The sequence below is a fragment of the Vipera ursinii genome (genome assembly GCF_947247035.1).
Source record: "Vipera ursinii genome assembly, chromosome: 10".
NCBI classification, from domain to species: Eukaryota; Metazoa; Chordata; class Lepidosauria; order Squamata; family Viperidae; genus Vipera; species Vipera ursinii.
The window spans coordinates 3911411-3929947 of record NC_139520.1 but is presented as its reverse complement, the minus strand read 5'-3'; the positions used below and the strand labels follow the sequence as shown (position 1 = coordinate 3929947).

Below are 18537 nucleotides of genomic sequence, written 5' to 3'. Positions count from 1 at the left end.
CCCAGGGCCTCCCAGGGACCCTCTTCGGGGGATTCAAACCTTCCCTCTGTTGCTTCCTCTGCCCTTGGGCAGAATGTGGAAAACCAAGGGACCCAGGAGCCCAAGAGGGATGCTTGGCCACCAGTGGGCTGTGGCCAACCAACAGCATCTCACCTTTTGGCCAAGCCTGGCCCAGAGCTGGATCTCCTTTTCAGGAGCCCCCCCCCCACTTTGAGGGAAACTTGCTCTCTATCTCCCCCCCCCCGGCTTTCCCTTTGCAGCACTTCCTGGTCTTCTTCCTGGCTTGTGGTGGTGGTGGTGGAACTTCCTTCTCTCTTCCTTCTCTCCTCAGGCTTCTGGCTCTTTAACGCAATGACGGAAATTTCTAACACACACACACACACACACAGGCAGCGAGAGAGAGAAAGAGATGAGCAAAGATCAGCAGACTAACTGCTGCTGTTGCTCCCATTCCTGTCACTCAACCCTCATTTCCAGGCCACACGATACCTGCGCTCTGCAATCCGGCTTGCCACGCTAGACTGGCTGAACGTCACTTGCCAGACTTTCCGTAAACCTTCCGTAAACCTCCCTTTCTTGGGAAAAGCTCAGTGACAGAGCTGGACGGAACAGAGAAACCAGCTTTCCCTTTTAGCAGTCTGTTTGGGATTGCAGTAATCCCAATGGCCCTTAGATGGCAGGGGAGAGTCTATTTTCTATTTTGTTTGACTGCCCCCCCCCCAGTGGCTGACTAGGTTTTTGCAGTTTGGATCTGCTATGCAGGCCTCTCTTAGACTTAGGGGGTCAACTTCTACAAAGCCTGGCTGGTGTTCTCAGTTCTGTACAGTCCCTGGCAGAAAATGTGCATGTTGGACTTGGTGAAGAATTCCAGGAAGGAAAGTTGGCTGCAGGGACTTGGTGAAGAACTTCTAGAGTTCCAGTGTATAATGCAGCCATTTTCCTTTTGCCTTGTCTTTCTCTCATAGTTCCTATTCACTTCACCTCTTCCTGGCAGGCCTGTGTCTTAAACCATTTGCTATGATTGTGTCAATCCAGTTGGGTTGCTTTGCACTATTCTCAGGTCTACCAACTAGCCACTCTGACCGGATTCACACAACATAACTAACCAAATTAGTTGATTTAGCTTAACTGCAAGCTCAGGGCTTAGTTTGATGGCTTAGTTTTCTATGTGGACTCGGTTTGCTGAGTTTGTGCATGTGTTACCTGTTGGTTGAATCCAGACAATCAGTGAAAGTAGGGTGAAAAACGAACTGCTCCATTTCCGCTTGGGATGCTGTCGGTGGTGCCCCCAGTCATTTGGGTAGGGTCAAAGAAGACAAAATGGCAGGCGCAGTAGTGCAATCAAAGTGATGCAAATAAAAACCAGGTGGAGGCCAGCCTCTCTTTTCCTACCAACTACAGCAGGGCTTTTCAACCAGTGGTACGGGTACCCCCTGTGGTACAATGGCACCTGGCAGGTGGTACGTGACCGTCCTAGGAAAGCGGTAGTGGAAGAGGGGAATGGCAGCACCGCACACGCCTGAGTGAGAGACAGCTGGAGCTGCAGGGCTGTCAGGGCTCAGCGGAAGCGCCAGGATCAGCGCCAGGCTCCAGCTGGAGCTCGGTGCTGATCCTGGCACTTTTGCTGAGCCCAGAAGAAGCGCCAATCAGCTGGAATGTTGCAGCATCTCCAGGGTCTTGTGATTTACATTCAGATGCTTGGCAACTGATTTATATTTATGACGGTCACAGTGTCCCAGGGTCATGTGAAGTGACCAAAACCTGCTGCAACCACCCAGCAGAGGGGGGGGGAATAAAAACCAAACATTCCCCCCACCCCTCCCCCGCTGCCAATCCTCAACAGAAATGCTCACAACGATGAAAACCTTGGACAGGAGGAAGAGCGCCGCCGGGCTGGCAGGCAGGTGTCTTGCTTGGCTGTGGCTTGGCGGGCACTTTTTTCAGTGCCATTGTAACTTCGAACAGTCACTAAGCGAACTGTTGTAAGTCGAGGACTACCTGTACTTCATCACTTTTTTCTTTTTCTTTTTTTTTTTTTGGGTCATCAAGTTTTTGACCCCTTGCTAGGCGACTGGTGGTACTCGGATATTGCCATATCCTAAAAGTGGTACAATGGGTGAAAAGGTTGAAAAGCCCTGAACTACAGAGCTCCTGAGTCCACACACACAGCCCCCCCCTTTTTTCCTCACCACTGCTGACTTCTGACAAGTTGCGACGATGTGCTCGGTCTGATGCCCTTTTCAGAAATCGGAGGTGGCGTTTCACTCCTTTTCAAAAAGGTGACCGCCCCATTGAATGACCACAATGCCAGCTGTCTTCTATGGCCCATTTTGATCCTTGGACAATGATCAGGGAACTCCCAGCACACTTTTTTCTGGCATAATATAGAATAATGCACATGCTGAAAGGAGCTTCCATGTCTAGGAGCAGTCTATGGGTATAAGGCGAAGAATTAGGAAGAGCCACTGGCTTCGGGCTCAGCCTGTCAGGTTCACAGAGGCCTTAGGAGAAGCTGCCGTGCTGATCATACAAGGATCTCGTTCAGAAGAACCATCAGCTTCATTCAAAGGAAAGGAAAAGGAAATGTTGCTGTTTTTGTCTCCTCTGAATTCCTGGAAGACGAAATAGTGGAACTTGTGCCTGTATGGGCTGTGTTGCCTTTTTTTCTCATCCTGGGTGTTGTGGGCTGGCCGTGGTTGTCTGGCAAGGGGCAGACGCTTGGCACATGCTAAGAGGCACGTCTTCTCTCTTAGTCATCTCTTGCCAAAAAGGGCTCCCGAGACTTGTATTTATACACTTGGTCCTCACCTCAGCTACTGTAACAGCAAGGGAACAAACCCAAACGCATAAATATTCATAGTTAAGCCCTATATTTGCATCTCAGGTTCAATTATCGGTGCTTTATAACATGGATGACAATGAGGATGAGGATGAAAATGGAGGAAGAGAAATGAGAAACGGAATCGGAAACAAGGAAAATGCAAAGGGACAAAATTTCAGAAGAGAATGCAACTCGCCACGCTTCTCCTTTTTTTGCAACTAACTCCAGCGTACGTTTAGTTTTGTATTTTAACAGGGGTTTTTTCTATGAGATTTCAAGTCTTTGTGGTTTGTTTCATTTAGCGTATATACCATTAGCTGCCTTGAACAAAACGATGCTACGCAGTTCTGAAAGTCAGTCTTTATGTTCAAAATTCAGACAGGCCAAGTTTAGAATATTTGTTATCATCTCTGCCACACAGATATTACTGATAATATTAGAAAAATGTAACAAATGTTGATATGCAATTGTATGTTTACCAACAACAATAAGAATTGTATTTGTTTTATGCGGAAAAATGGTTATTACCAGAAGAAGAAGAGAAGATGTACTGGTGGGTGTAATATTGGACTTAGTTGGAAGAAGCTTATATTGAGTCCCTTAGGGAGAAGGGCGGTATAGAAATCTCAATAATAAATAAATAAATAAATATGTACCACAGAATCACTATTGGACACAGTCATCACGTTGTCTATTGAGCACTTGTTTGTGAAAATAGAAAATTAATAAAACATTTATATATTTTTTTAAAAAAGAATGCTATGCAGATGGTCCTCGGCTTACAACCACAGTTGGGACCAGAATTTTGTTGCTAACCAAGGTGGTTGTTGAGCATCCAATTTTGCCATCGTTTTTGCCATGGTTGTTAAGTAAATCTCTGCAGCCGTTGAATGAATCACGCAGTCATTAAGTGAAGCTGACTTCCCCCGTTGCTTGTCAAAAGCCGTCTGGGAAGGTTGCAGATGGTGATCACACGACCCCAGGGTGCTGCCACCATTGCAAATATATGCTGGGTGCCCAGCACCCAAATTTTGATCACGTGACTACAGGAATGTTGCAACGGTCACAAGTGTTGCAAGCACCAGGTGTAAGTCACTTCTTTTGATGCTGTTGCAACTTTGGTCACTAAATGAATGGAGGATGTGTCATTTCTGCACCTGGGCAGCGCATGGGAGACACATCCATCAACTGAGGTGGGATGCCACCTGCTTCCATGAGTTGAAACATCTGCTTGAGAAGAACTGGACCAGCCCCCACATCTGTAACAACTGCCCATCTCTGCTACTTTGGGTCTTGTATCTGAGGAAGATACAAGATTTTATGTTGCACACTGTCATCCAGTGCAAGCTATAGTGATGTCATGTGTGCTATGACAACAGCACACAAGGGGTACCACACATACCATGTGCGTGATGCCAATTACTTAATCTGAGTCACAATGCATGTGATGTCACTTGTCCCTTGCCTCCCACGGAAATGCCCATTGCATGTTGTGTAGGTTGCATCAATGTGTTTTCGAATCCTGCGTTTTCCAAAGTGCAAGCAATGGTAGCCGAGGATTTTCTTCTGCAGCTCCCAATTTCTTTCAGAAAAGCCTCTTTTTCAAATTCTCCAGTTGGGACCTGCTCCCTGCCCCAGAACATCCAGAGGGCTGAGCATCGGCCCAAGCCCTGATCTTTCTCGGCTTCTCAGAAGAGTCTAGTGCAGGGGTAGGCAACCTTGGCTCTTTTATGACTCGTGGACTTCAACTCCCAGAATCCCTGAGCCAGCACGGCTCAGCTTGGAATCCTCTCCCTTTCCCCTCAGCATGGCTGGCTCAGGAATTCTGGGAGTTGAAGTCCACCAGTCATAAAAGAGCCAAGGTTGCCCACCCCTGCACTTCGGTGGAAAATGAGTGCCTTTGCACTCATTTTCAGATATCTCACTGAAGGCTGCTTGCCTGAGATGGGAGTTTCCCCGTCACTTAAAGGATGGGCGGGGGGGGGGGGCATGATAGCTGCCTTCCAGTAGTTGAGGGACTTTCACAGAGAAGTGGGGATCAATTTTTTCTCCAAAGCACCCGAGGGCAAGACAAGAAGTAACGGATGGAAGCTCATTAAAGAAAGCTCCAACCTAGGAGAAGTCTTCTGACAGTGAAAACAATCAATCAATGGAAGAACTTGCTTCCTGCAGTTGTGGGAGCTCCATCACTGGAGGTGATCAGAAATAGGCTGGACCACCATTTGACCAAGATGCAATAAGGGCCCCTGCCTTGAGCAGAGGGTTGGACTAGAAGACCTCCAAGGACTCTTCCAGCCCCATGATTCTATGTTCTAAAGGAGCAGCTCTTGTGAAGTGTATTGTGTGAATGGCCAACCTTTGGGGGGGATGCAGAGGGTCAAGGCACTTGTGAAGATGCACACTGGGCAGGGCTGCATGGAGGTCTTGAAAACCTGGAAGCGTCTCAACCCGGTATGTCTCTCTTGGACACACAAAAACTCAGGAGGCACTTCCTCAGCTTAAGGATGAAGGGACAACATACCACACCTGTGCTAAGCTTGGCTGAAAAGGTCTTTTGTGGCTACTATGTTATGCAGCTACTGCACAGTCCACTGGCCTTGTGGTTCAGTATGTTGTATGAACCCAGCCAATGGGTCAGTGCTTGAATCAGGTCAGCTCTCTGGTGCCTGCGCTTAGGTTCGTTATGTTGCGTGAGCCAGACAAGGGGGTCGATTCCCATTCTGGTTCATCCCTGTTTGAATGGAGTTGTTGAATTGATTAGTGTGGTACAGCAACGTTTCTCAGTCTCAGAAACTTTAAGGCCTGTGGGCTTCAGCTCCCAGAATTCCAAGGAAGCTTGCTGGCTGGGGGATTCTGAGAACTGAAGTCCGCGCCTCTTAAGAGTTGCTGAGGTTGAGAACCACCCCTGCAGAGCGTGTCAAAACTGGTCCCCGAGAATAATCTGGACCTCCGCCTTCTCTGCCTTCCACCTCCCTTCCCTTCTCCTTTTTGGCAGGACAGCCAGGACGGACGGGGGCCACGTTCTGGGGAGCGGTCCCAGCTCTACAAACTCCCCAGACCGATGGCCGTAGGGAGGGCACAGAGACCCGGCGTTCTCCCCTGGAACGCAGCTGCAGCTCTAAGAGAAAGTGGACTGACTCTTTATTTGGGACCACCCGGCCTGGTCCGTAGGAAATGCTCAAGGCTGCTAAGCTGATGGTTCCATCTTATTTAGGCTGGACACGAGCCCTGCTTACCCACGAGAGACACACGAAGGGACGACAGAGGGAGGCAGGCAGAAGAGCCGCAGCCTAGACAAGGGGTCCGATCAAGGCAATTTGAATGCCAAGGAAGAGGGGTGGTGCAAATGTCACACTGGGACTCTCCTTGTTTCCAGGAAAGTAAAAGTGAGGGGCAGGAGAGATACATTCAGATTTGCAAGATTCTGTTAACGTAACCTCACAGTCAAGGGAAAGCTGCTGCTCCTGGTTGGGCTTCTCCAATGGACTAAACCTCTTCTCAGAGCCAGCAAAGCAAGCAGAAAGGGAGCCCCCCCCCTTCCCACAGCAGGGTGGGGTTTGGGACAAGCAAGCAGCAGGAAGCCGAAGAGCGGCACCCTCTGTGCCACTGGGAAAGGCAGAACGATGCTTCTCCCCAGAGATCAGATCGGTCTCCACAGCCATTACAGGTGGTCCTCAACTTACGACTACAATGGAGCCCAAAATTTCTGTTGCTAAGTGAGACATTCGTTAAGTGGGTTTTGCCCCACTTTACCACCTTTCTCGCCACGCTCGTTCGGTGAATCCCTGCAGTTGTGAAATTACTAACGTGATTGTTAAGTGAACCTGGCTTCCCCCCATTGACTTTGCTTGTCGGAAGGTCACAAAAGGGAATCCCTTGAGCCCGGGACACGGTGACCGTCGTAAGTCTGAACCAGTCGCCAAGCACCTGAATTTTGATCAGGTGACCATGCGGATGCCGTAATGGTTGTTAAGTAGGAAAAGCAGTCCTAAGGCACATTTTTCCAGTGCCGTTGTAACTTTGAATAGTCACTAAGTGAACTGTTGTAAGTCGAGGACTATCTGTAAAGGCTGCAAGCACTTGGGCAACTAGCATTTGCTCACACCCCCGGCACCCACACTTGTGGTCGCCTGCCTTCTCTGCTCCTCCTTCTTTCTTGCCCGTCTACTGTAGACCTTGCATGATCTCAAAAAGCTAAGCAGGCTCAGGAGAGGTCCATCCCCGGATGGGCATCCGTCAAGATGCAACCCAGGGCTGGAAGATAGGAAGTGGAAGGTCCTCCATTCTAAAGGGCTGATGAGCCTCTTCCACCTCGCTGGTGAGAAAGGTGAAGTCACCAGCCTGGAAAAAAGAAGCTTCGTCTTGGGCCCAGCCTGGCTCCCACTTTCATGGGGTGGAGGAGATGATCAGGAAATCTTAGCTTTGATAGAGGAGAGGAAAGAAAGTAGAACCAAGTCAGCAAAGACACAAAACTTTAGCTGAAAAGCTGGAATGGGATTCTGGGAGAACACCAGGAGGGGAATGACCCGGGATAAGCACAGCGGCATAAAGAAGAGCAGAGCAGAGACAGGCCCAGGTCCAATGTCTCATTCTAAAGAAAGCAAAACGCACGGACTTCAGCAGGGAATGTGCCAAAAAGCGTAACCTTAAATATAACGTGCAGTTTTTAAAAGGTTTAAAATTTTGAAAAGGCACAGAAGTTCCAAGGGCAATGTTGTTTTCCAAAAATCCACCTGGAAAGGTCTTTCTCCCTCTCTGTTCTGTGCCTCAAGCACAGCAATTTGTTAACTTCATCAGAAGCAAATTAAAATGTTTATTCAAATCAAAATTGGGTCCTAAGCAGCAATTCAGCTGTTCTCTTCTTCCACACAGTCACTTGCAACCTCAAATTACTTATTTATACATGCTTTGGTATTATATGTACACCTAAGCCAGCTTTCAAGGCAGAAAGCTAACTTAAGCTTATGAACCTGAAACAGCCGCACTTGGCAAAACAGAGAAAACAACTAGAGAAGGATAAGCAAAGCAAAGAGCAGTTAATATAATTTAAAGCAAATTACAGAAGCCTACAAAAAAACTGCCTTTTGAACGGTTAAACTTAGCAAGAGGTTCCTTCTATGGCCTCTTGGGAGGGCCACACTGGCACCCTCTGAAAGAGTTAACAATGAGACACCTATGAAGCCTCAATCCCAGGACACGGAGGAAGAGACCCACGCCTGGAATATCTTCCAAAATACAAGGCAGGACAAGGCAGTTTGTTTAAGCGAACTAGCTATCCTATAAAACCCCTTTCTCAGCAACCAGTCCACAAATGCACATAAAACTTTATCCAGAACAAGTAAGGATAAACACGAATACCCTGAATAATATAAAGTGACTTCACGGACCGGCTAAGTCCCATTCAATACCATGGGGTTTACTTTAGGTTTAGACTGCAACAGAAGGCATTTGGGATGGCACATAAGCTCCTGCAAGACCTTCGGCTCACAGGGGAATCTGCAAACGACGGACAGGAAAATAAAGGTTTATGACGGAATGTTTGCATTTTATTTTGGGATTTTAAACCAGAATTTCTAAAATGGTCTTGCATCTTTGTTTAATCCCCCAAAATTCACCTTACAAAGAGAGTTTTCCCGGGTATTAATTCTTACAAAGAGGGAGGCAATGTTGGCACCTTGTAGAGTGAATATTAAAAAAAATTGGCACTTAGGTGAAGATGTCCATCCGTTGCACGAGCAACTTGAAAGTGCTGACTGGGAGGTGGAGTCCAAAAGGAGCTCAGCGGTCTCCCCAAAATGACCAGTGTGTGTGTGTGTGTGTGTGTGTGTGTGTGTGTGTGAGCACACCTGCAAATGCACACGCGTGAAGCCCTTCAAGGGCCCATCCTACGTAGGTTAAAGTTCCGCACCCGATTCCAAGCCAAGTCTCCAAAGTCAAGGAAACGGGCTGTACAAAAAGAGGAAAAGGTTGCCAAGTTTTTCCTATGGCTAAAGAGGGTCCTGGGGCAGCGTTAGCCTCCCCCGCCCCGGCTGCAGAGACGGCAAGGCTCCGAGCAATAAAATAAAAATAAAAATCACCACCACGACGGCAACTACACCAGACGCCTTTCACAGTACAGGGCGGGCGGGCGAGCGGGCGGCGGAAGAGAAGAAGCCAGCCGAAATCCCGAGCGGAGAAGCGGAGAGTTCAGTCCGGGCCGGCCGGCCCCCGGCTCTCCCCCTTCCCGGCCAGGCTTCAAGGTCGCAGCCGCGCCGGGCGCCGCGCTTCCCGCGGCCCCAACCTTCTGTCCGCGGCCGCCCGGAGGAGGCGGAGTTCGGGAGCAGTCGGGGAGCCCGGTCCTCCGGCCCGCGACGCCCGCTCAGGGGCAGCTGCCCATGGCCTTGACCAGCGAGCTCTCGGGCAGCTGGCGGAAGATGCCGCGGAGGGTCTCCAGCTCGCGGCTCAGCTGCTCGACGCGCTTGCGGAGCCGCTCGTTGTCGCTGCTCAGCTCCAGCACCTTCTGCTGCGTCTCGGCGTTGCGCTGCTTGGCCTTGTCGCGGCTCTTGCGCACCGCGATGTTGTTGCGCTCGCGCCGCACCCGGTACTCGCTGCTGCTCTTGTCCAGCGCCTTCTTGCCCTTGCCCGACGGCGCGGCCTGGAGGCGCTGGGCCGGGTGGGGGCCGTGCGGGCTGGGCGCGGGCGTGGGCGGCGGGGTGGGCTGCCCGCCGGGCTGCAGGTGCACCGTGGTCTGGGCGCAGTGCGCCGCCTGGTACTGGAGGTGGCTGCAGGGCGGGCCGGCGGGCGGCGGCGGCGGCGGCGGGTAGAGCGCGGCCAGCGCGGCCGCCTCCTCGTCCTCGTGCGGCTCCTGCTTGATGAGCAGCGGGCGCAGGCCGGGCAGCGGCGGGGCACCCGGGCCCAGCCGCTCCTCGGCGTAGCAGTAGAGCGCGCCCGGCGGGAAGCCGGCGCCCGGCATGCCGGCCCCGGCGCCCTCCAGCCCGGCCTTGGCGGCGGCGCGCTCCTGCTGCTGCTGCTGCTGCTTGCTGTGCTGGAAGAGGTCGGCCAGGAACTCGTCGTTGAAGGCGCCCGGGTCGATGTAGGCGCTCAGGTCGATGGACGTCTCGTGCTCGCAGATCTCCGGCAGCTCCGGGCCGGCCAGGTAGCCGAAGGGGCCGGCCGGCGCGGGGAAGCCGAGCGCGGCGGAGGGCAGGTGCGCGGCGGCCAGCGGCGGGCGCTGCTGGGGCGGGTGCGCCTGGAGGGCGCTGGGCATCGGGGGGCGCGCGTCCGCCTCGTAGAAGTTGCCCGGCTCCATCGAAGCGCTAAAGCGGGCCGCCGCGCATGGTCGGAGGCCGGCGGGGTCCGGTGGCGGCGGCGGCGCTCGACGTCGGGCGGGGCGGCTCAGCTGGCTCTGGGCTGCGGGAGTCGGGCCGGGCCGGCTATTTATACCTGCCGGCCGAACAGCGCCCCCTGGCGCCCGTCTCCTCCCGGCCCCGACGGTTCCTCCCCGCCCCACCTCCGGCGCCGCCTCCGGGCCGGCTGCCTGGACGGGCCCGTTGGCAGCGCCGCGCGGGAGGGGGCCGTCCCTGCCCGCTCTGCAGAGGCGCCGAGAAACGCCCTCCCGCCGGCGCTTCCCTGCCTCGCCTCTCCGCCCAGATCGCCCGCCGCCGCCGCCGGAGCCCCCCGGCCCGCTCTGCGAAAGCCCGCCGCCGCCGCGCCAAGACGGGGAAAGACGGGACGCCGCCCCCGGCCCTCGCGGGGCTTCTCCTCCAGCGGGCCTCGTCGAAGCTTCCTCTCCCGACCGCCAGCGGGGCCCTCCCCCCCCAGCGCTTCTGGTGCCAAGAGCCGGGCGGGGGGGGGGTGTATTGGCACGACCTGCCTTGCCCAGCGCCTTGGAGGTGGGCCAAAAGCACCTTTTCCCCTTCTGAATGACCCGGCAGATTAGGGCCGTCCCAAAGGCTCAGACACCTGGCAGCAAAGATAAGGAGCCTGGCAAAGGGTTGCCCAGAGGCCCAGGCGCCTTTCAGCAGAGCCCGAGGGAGGCGCATTGACGGGCAGCCTTTAAATAGTCCCTACCCATTTCGTTGCAAACTACAGGTAGTCCTCCACTTAACCAGAACAACTGAGCCCAACATTTCCGTTGCTAAGCGAGACGGTCGTTCAGGGAGCTTTGCCCCATTTTACGACCTCTCTTGCCGCAGTTGTTAGGCGAATCACTGCAATTTGCTAAGTTAGTAGCACGGTTGTTAAGTGAATCTGGCTTCCCCATTGGCTTTGCTTGTCAAAGGGTCGCAAAAGAGGATCACGTGACCCCGGGGGATGCTGCGACCGTCGTACATATGAGTCAGTTGCCAAGCATCTGAATTTTGATCACATGACCATGGAGATGCTGGGCTGGTCATAAGTGTGAAAAATGGTCATAAGCCCTTTTTCAATGATGTTGTAACTTCAATTGGTCACTAAATGAACAGTTGTAAGTCGGGGACTACCTGTATCTTTATGGCCAACATCATCATCAGCAAAGTAAAAGTATAGTTAAAAACAACACAAAGAGTAACAGCTGATTGGCTATTGGCTATTGAATAAATATATAAATCCCCAAGTAATCACCATTATATAATTCCCAGATGATAACTTCCAACTTTTAGTTATGACTAGTCCAATCCTACAAAGATGTTTCTCACAAGGCGTTCCATCACCCTTTCATCAAGGAGATGCACAGCCCAGCTGGATTTTCTCTGGCCACCTGTAGGTTGTGGGATTCTGGACCAGCCGCCCTCAGTGGTCCAGAGCTACCTGCGGAAGTGTCTCTTAGTGGCTTCGCCCTTCCCTCCCATCCGACCAGCAAGTTGGAAACTCGGAGAGCCAAGACGCCAGTGCCGCTTCTGTGTTGCATTAGTACCCCAAATGTTTTTTGGAAACAGAAAGAGTGCCCTCTATCTGTTGATGAGAGAACTCTCACATAAGAGTAAATATGATCTCTGGAGGCGTTCAGTTCATCAGCAGATGGAACAGAAATGAAGTGAAAAAAGTTCGAGGTGGACATTTTTGATCGCTGGACGTTTGTGGGATGGACCTTGTCAAGTGCACTGAAAAACTTCCACACTGAATTTCAGACAATCTTAGGGGGCTTCAAAATCACGAGAAGTGACAGTGGTACTATCACCACTCCATACTGCACTGGTGAGGCTACACTTGGAATATTGCATACGGTCCTAGTCACCATGATACAAAAAAGATGTTGGGACCCCAGAAAGTGCAGAGAAGAGCAACAAAAATCAATCAGAAGGGACCTTGGAGATCTTCTAATCCACCCCCTGCTCAAGCAGGAGTCCCTATATCATTTCAGACAAGTGGCTGTCCAGTCTCTTCTTAAAAACCTTGAGTGATGAAGCACCCACAACATCTGAAGGCCAAGAAGTTTGATTAATAAATGATTGGGAGACTAGAGGATAAATTGTTTGATGAACAGTCAAGGGAACTGGGTATGTCTAGCCTGTTGAAGAGAAGGACTGGGGTGATAGCAGTCTCCAAATACTTGAGGGCTGTCACAGAGAAGAGGGGGTCAGCCTATTCTCCAAAGCACCTGAGAGCAGGACAAGAAGCAATGGGTGGAATCTAGAGAGAGGGGGGGAGGGAGAGAGAAAGAGAGGGGGAGAATAGCTTTTCACCTGGAATTTGCCCATGATGGTATAAGGTCTCATATCTTAATCAGAAGGTTGAACTAGAAGACCTCCAAAGTCCCTTCCATCCATATACGTCTAAGTCTAAGGCAGTTTTTCCCCATGAGCTTTTCCAGCCTTTAGCCTGTTCCATCCATTCTAACTTTGAAGAGTGGTTGGGATTTCACCTGGGCCAGGTTGGACACACTAATCTCCACATATTGTTGATTATGTGCAACCAAGTTGACTCTTAGTGACCCATAGATTGATTTTCTCCATGATGATGCCTTGATAATTTTCTTCATAATGCTGATAAAGTGAACTCCTAGCCCCACAGGTTGACATCTAGCTTGAAGTATCTTACAAATCTTGATTATGTGACATCAAATCATTTTGGACTCATAGTGACCACATAGATTTTTCTCCAGGACCAACCTGTTGCTTCAAGTCTACCAATAGAGTATCATCCTCTTCTCTTTCCTTATACCTTTCCCAGAGCTGAAACTTTCTCCAGAGAGTTGGATCTCTGCATAGTGTGTTAAAAGTAGGATAGGTTGAGCCTGGTCATTTGTACCTCAAGGGAGAACTCAGGGTTTGATAGACTTGGTGAGTCATTGGTTTATTTTCTCAACTGTTTGTGATATTCTCAGGAATCTTCTCCAACACCAAAGTTTAAAAGTGTCAGTACTCTTCATCTCCTGCTTCTCCAGTGTCCACCTTTTGCTTCCATGGAGTGTCCCAGAGAAGACTATGCCTTTCACAGGGCTGATCTTCCTGCACTCCTGTGGCACCTAACAAAACATCCATCTACATCACTGCATATGCCCCCGTGGGGCATCTCAGTGGGATCCATGAGCCATATGTTCCTCTGTTGCTCTCTTTACAAGATTCCCTTGTACACCTATCCTGTTTACAAGATAATGTTAGAATAGAATATATCTGGAAGGGACCTTGGAGGTCTTCTAGTCCATCCCCCTGCTCAAGCAGGAGGACCTATCCCATCTCAGACAAGTGATTGTCCAGTCTCTTTTTAAAAACTTCCAGCGATGGAGCGCCCACGATTTCTGAGGTAAGCTGTTCCACTGGTTGATTGTCCGCACTATCAGGAAGTTTCTCCTTAACTCCTTAATTAATTATTTAGGGCGATGGTTGTGTTGATATTAGTACAGGTAATCCTCGACTTATGACAATTGAGCCCAACATTTCTGTTGTTAAGTAAGACATTTGCTAAGTGAATTTTGCCCCATTTTACGACCCTTCTTGCCTCAGCTATTAAAATGAATTACTGCAGCTGATGTAACCTGGTTGTTAAGTGAATCTGGCTTCCAATTGACTTTACTTCTGAGAAGGTCACAGCAACTGTCTGTTGCTTCTGACTTTTGGAGACAGCAACCGTCATAAATATGAGTCAGGTGTCAAGCATCCAAACTTTGATCACACGATCATAGGGATGCTGGAAAGGTCGTAACTGTGAAAACCAGTCATAAATCCCCTTTTTTCAGTGTAACTAGTCGCTAAACTGTTGTAAATCGAGGATTACCTGCACTGTGCTTGCTGGGCTGAATAATGGAAAGATGTTGGTGAATCAGGAACAGCTACAACGTGTGATCAAGAACAAACTGGACAGCCTTTAACAGCAGCTGCTGAGTTTTACACAAGAAAGATCAATGAACTGATTCAGGACAATTGGCAGATCACTCAGGGGGAAATTGCTGCCAATTTTGGGACTTTACAGGCATGTATGTGTCACATTATTGATGTTCTTTAATATCAGGTTCCTGCAAGATGGGTTTCTTGCATACTGACGGCAGAAATAGAAACCTCTGAGTTTATACAGATTTCTCACATTTTTACAATGAAGGTGGGAAATTTCTAGCACTGTGACAACAGATAAAATATGGGCTCATTGTTATGACTCAGAAATGCAATGTTGAGCACAGTTTCACTGCAAAAACATGTCAAAATTCAAGCATTTGCAGGAAAAACCATGGTTATAGTTTTGGGGGATGTAGCTGGCATTATTCTAAGGGATCTCCTTGAACTATCATCCCAGACCACTATACTGTGACATTCAGAATTGTGAAACAATGATTAAACAGAGTTTCGACACAAGAAGGAAAGGTGCTGCAACTTGACAACGCGAGGCTGCGCACTTTAGCCAATCAAGAGGCTTGTGATATTGGATCCAACCATTTGACCCCACCTGGGGTCCAATTCAGCGCCATGCAGCTTCCATCATTTCCCAAAACTGAAGCAATACTTCATGGGCATCTGCTGATTCAGATGAAGAAGTGGAAAGGACTACGGCTGAGACACAACTTAGTATTATTTCGTGATGGTTTTAAAGAAGCTTATCCACCATTGGCAGAACAGAGTAGAAAATGATGCGATTACATGGAGAAGTAGATGCAGGTAACAGAAGAGTTCATTTCAAATATTTGTCAAGCTACAAAGATTTATTATCATTAGGACTGCCATAGTGCTTCTAGCTCGCCTACAGTTGCAAGTGGGGGAGAGAAGAGCTTGGGATCCACAGGTGTTCCCTATCTTTGTGAAAGCCGAAGCCGCGGAGATGTTTTGGTGAACGGAAGCTTTCTTCTCATAATAATTGCTGGAAGATTAATTGGACAATTTGACCTGAAGTGTCAGAGAGGGAGGGAAAGTTTTACTCTTTTAATTATCTCCAACCATATTGCCAGAGCTAGCTTTCCTTCTATCGTACCAGTATGCTATGCATAATAAAATTTGCGTTAGAGATGGCCATGTCTCCAGTGTTTTACTTCGTTGAACTGTTCAGCCGGAACTTGACAATATTTTCGTTTCATTTATCAAAATACCCCTATTTAAACTAAAGTTATGGAAATGGGAGCATTATTTTTCATTCATCCTTCACAGACCTCTCCAGAGAGAGCTAGGTCTTTGCATAATGTATCTAAATCACGATAATCTGAGCCTGGTCATTTGCTCCTTGAACGAGAATTCTGGGTTGATTTGTTTGATGATGCATGAGTTTGCTCTCTTGGCCACCCACACTATTCTTTAACATCAAAGTTCAGTGGTGTCAATTATCTTCCTGTCCTGCTTCTTTAAAGTCCAACGTTCAGTTCCACAGAAGAGTCACAGGGAATACTATGGCTTGAACAATTCTGATCTTTTTTTTCAAGATATGGACACATCACAGCAGCTGAATATATTTTCCAAGGGCTTCGTGGCTGCTCTACCAAGTGTTGGTTTGTAATATATTTCTTGACTGCTTGTTCCTTTATTGTTGATGGTTGATCCTAAAAGGCAGAATGTCTCCACCAATTCAATATCTTCAGTGTTGAAGGTGGCATTTCGATTCCAGTAGTTCTTAGAGAAACAGAATGACAGGAGGTGTAACTACCTGTCCCGCGCAAACTGGGGTGGCAAGGAGCATCCTAAAGGAGGAGGCTGTAGTGGTGGTGGACAAACTTATGAAAACAAATTGGTCAGGAAGCTTAAGGCTTCCTCTTAAGCTCTGAAATGTGGCCTACTCCTGTGCCTGTGTAGTTTCTAAAAAAAAAGGAAAAGTTTGGAATGATAAAAGCATTATGAAAAGAAGCTGCAGAATCCCAACCCTGGCATTTGGACTGTTTTCAAAGATCAGCCGTGAGCTTTTATCAGAAGCATCGGCTGCTCTTCTTGCCGTTCCCATGGGATCTTTACTGATAACACCACTCAGCATGATTTTATTCTGTCAAAAGTATAGATAACTATATAGGTCCAAAGTCACAACTGAAGAGTATCTTTACGGTGGCCAAGCAAATGTCATAAAAACCGGCTATTAAGCTTTTCAAAGACTTTGTCAGACTAGAAGCTGGTGGGAGAAGAAATTGAACTAGTACTTACAAAATGGTTACATGTTATGACTCTAAGGTTGCACCCTGGACCTCAAGTGGAGGCTACAGGTTTAATGAGGGTGCTACATCATTCAAACAATGAAAAATTGTGGAGTACTAGGTGTAGATGACAGCAACAGTGTTCCTGCCAGGAAGCACCTCCTATGAAAGCCACAGGCTTGGTCAGATGTGGGATGTGTACTTGGAGACTCGGGGAGATATAAAAAAGATGTTGAGAAGAAAGTGTGCAGAGAGGAGCAACAATAATGATAAGGGATCCGGAGGTAAACCATATGAAGAAAAATTGAGGGAACTGGGCATATCTAGTCCTAATAAAGAGAAGGCTGTGGACATAGTATACTTGAATTTCAGTAAGCCATTTGACAAAGTAGACCACAACCTACTTCTTGGTAAGATGGAAAAATGAGAGATAGACAGCATCACCACCAGATGGATTTGTAACTGGCTGACAAATCGCACTCAACGTGTAATCCTCAATGGAACTACATCTACATGGAAGGAAGGAAGCAGTGGGTACCACAAAGTTCCATCTTAAGCCCAGTACTCTTCAACATCTTCATAAACAATTTAGATGAGGGAATAGAAGGGGAATTCATCAAATTTGCAGACTATACTAAACTTGCAGGAATAGCCAACACTAGAAGATAGGCTCAAGATCCAGATGGATCTTGACAGACTTGAACATTGGGCCTTATCCAACAAAATGAAATTCAGTGGTGAGAAAAGCAAGGTTTTACACTTAGGCAAAAAGAATAAAATGTACAGGTACAGATTAGGTTCAATAGCAGTAACTGTTAAGAGGGACAGTCACTTAAATATGAGCCAGCAGTTTGTGGCAACAGCCAAAAAAGCCAACACAATCCTAGGTTTCATTAAGAGAGGGATAAAATCAATATTTGGTATTAGTACCATTTTATAAAGCTTTAGTAAGACCACAGGGAGAATACTGAATCCAATTTTGATAACTATATTTTTAAAAAGACGTAATCTGGAAAGAGTGCAGAAGAGAGCAATAAAAATGGTTTAAGGGGCTGGAGGATAAAATATGTGAAGAACAGTTGCTGGAGTATCTAGTCTAGTGAAAAGAAGAACTACCGTAGGAATGACATAATAGCAGTACTCCAATATTTGAGGGGCTGTCGCAAAGAAGAGGGGGTCAACTTATTTTTCAAAGCACCAGAAGCAAGACAACAAACAATGGATGGAAACTAATCAAGGAGAGAAGCAACTAAGGAGAAATTTCCTAACAGTGAGGGCAATTAATCAGTGGAACAGCTTGCCTTCAGAAGTTATGGGTGCTCTTTTAAGTCTTTTAAGAAGAGACTGGACGGTCAATTGTCTGAAATGGTATAGGGTCTCCTGCTTGAGCAGGGGGTTGAACTAGAAGACCTCCAAGGTCCCTCCCAACTCTGTTATTCTATTATTCTGATAAATGCTATATCTAATAATCTCTTATCTCCTGCTCAGACTTGGCATTATGGTTAATGAATGCTGATCCAGCAAAAACTGTTTGGAGAGAGCCAAAACTCTCTCTCTGCTCCAATATTAGAATAGAATAGAATAGAATAGAATAGAATAGAATAGAATAGAATAGAATAGAATAGAATAGAATAGAATATAGAACAGAACAGAATATAGAATAGAATAGAATAGAATAGAATTGTTGTTGTTGTTAGCTGCGAAGTCGTGTCCGACCCATCGCGACCCTATGGACAATGTTCCTCCAGGCCTTCCTGTCCTCTACCATCTTCTGGAGTCCATTTAAGCTCACGCCTCCTGCTTCAGTGACTCCATCCAGCCACCTCATTCTCTGTCGTCCCCTTCTTCTATTGCCCTCGATCTTTCCCAGCATTAGGCTCTTCTCCAGTGAGTCCTTCCTTCTCATTAGGTGGCCAAAGTATTTGAGTTTTAGCTTCAGGATCTGGCCTTCTAAAGAGCAGTCAGGGTTGATCTCCTCTAGGACTGACTGGTTTGATCGCCTTGCAGTCCAAGGGACTCGCAGGAGTCTTCTCCAGCACCATAGTTCAAAGGCCTCAATTCTTTGGCGCTCAGCCTTTTTTATGGTCCAGCTTTCACTGCCATACATTGCAACTGGGAAGACCATAGCCTTGAATATACGCACTTTTGTTGACAGGGTGATGTCTCTGCTTTTTAGTGTGCTGTCTAGATTTGCCATGGCTTTCCTCCTGAGGAGCGTCTT

At 48.4% G+C, this 18537-nt stretch overlaps 1 protein-coding gene across 1 annotated transcript; it reads right to left on the bottom strand.

The window, feature by feature from the left end:
- Nucleotides 1-8188: 8188 nt before the first annotated feature.
- Nucleotides 8189-10193, bottom strand: CEBPA (CCAAT enhancer binding protein alpha). The gene has a single exon (XM_083370306.1). The coding sequence runs from the start codon at nucleotides 10107-10109 to the stop codon at nucleotides 9180-9182; it is 930 nt and encodes a 309-aa protein (XP_083226432.1). The 5' UTR covers nucleotides 10110-10193; the 3' UTR covers nucleotides 8189-9179.
- Between the last annotated feature and the right edge of the window lie 8344 nt (nucleotides 10194-18537).

Excerpts from the sequence above, each read along its gene's own strand:
- CEBPA (XM_083370306.1), bottom strand. The coding sequence starts at position 10,109 with ATGGAGCCGGGCAACTTCTACGAGGCGGACGCGCGCCCCCCGATGCCC.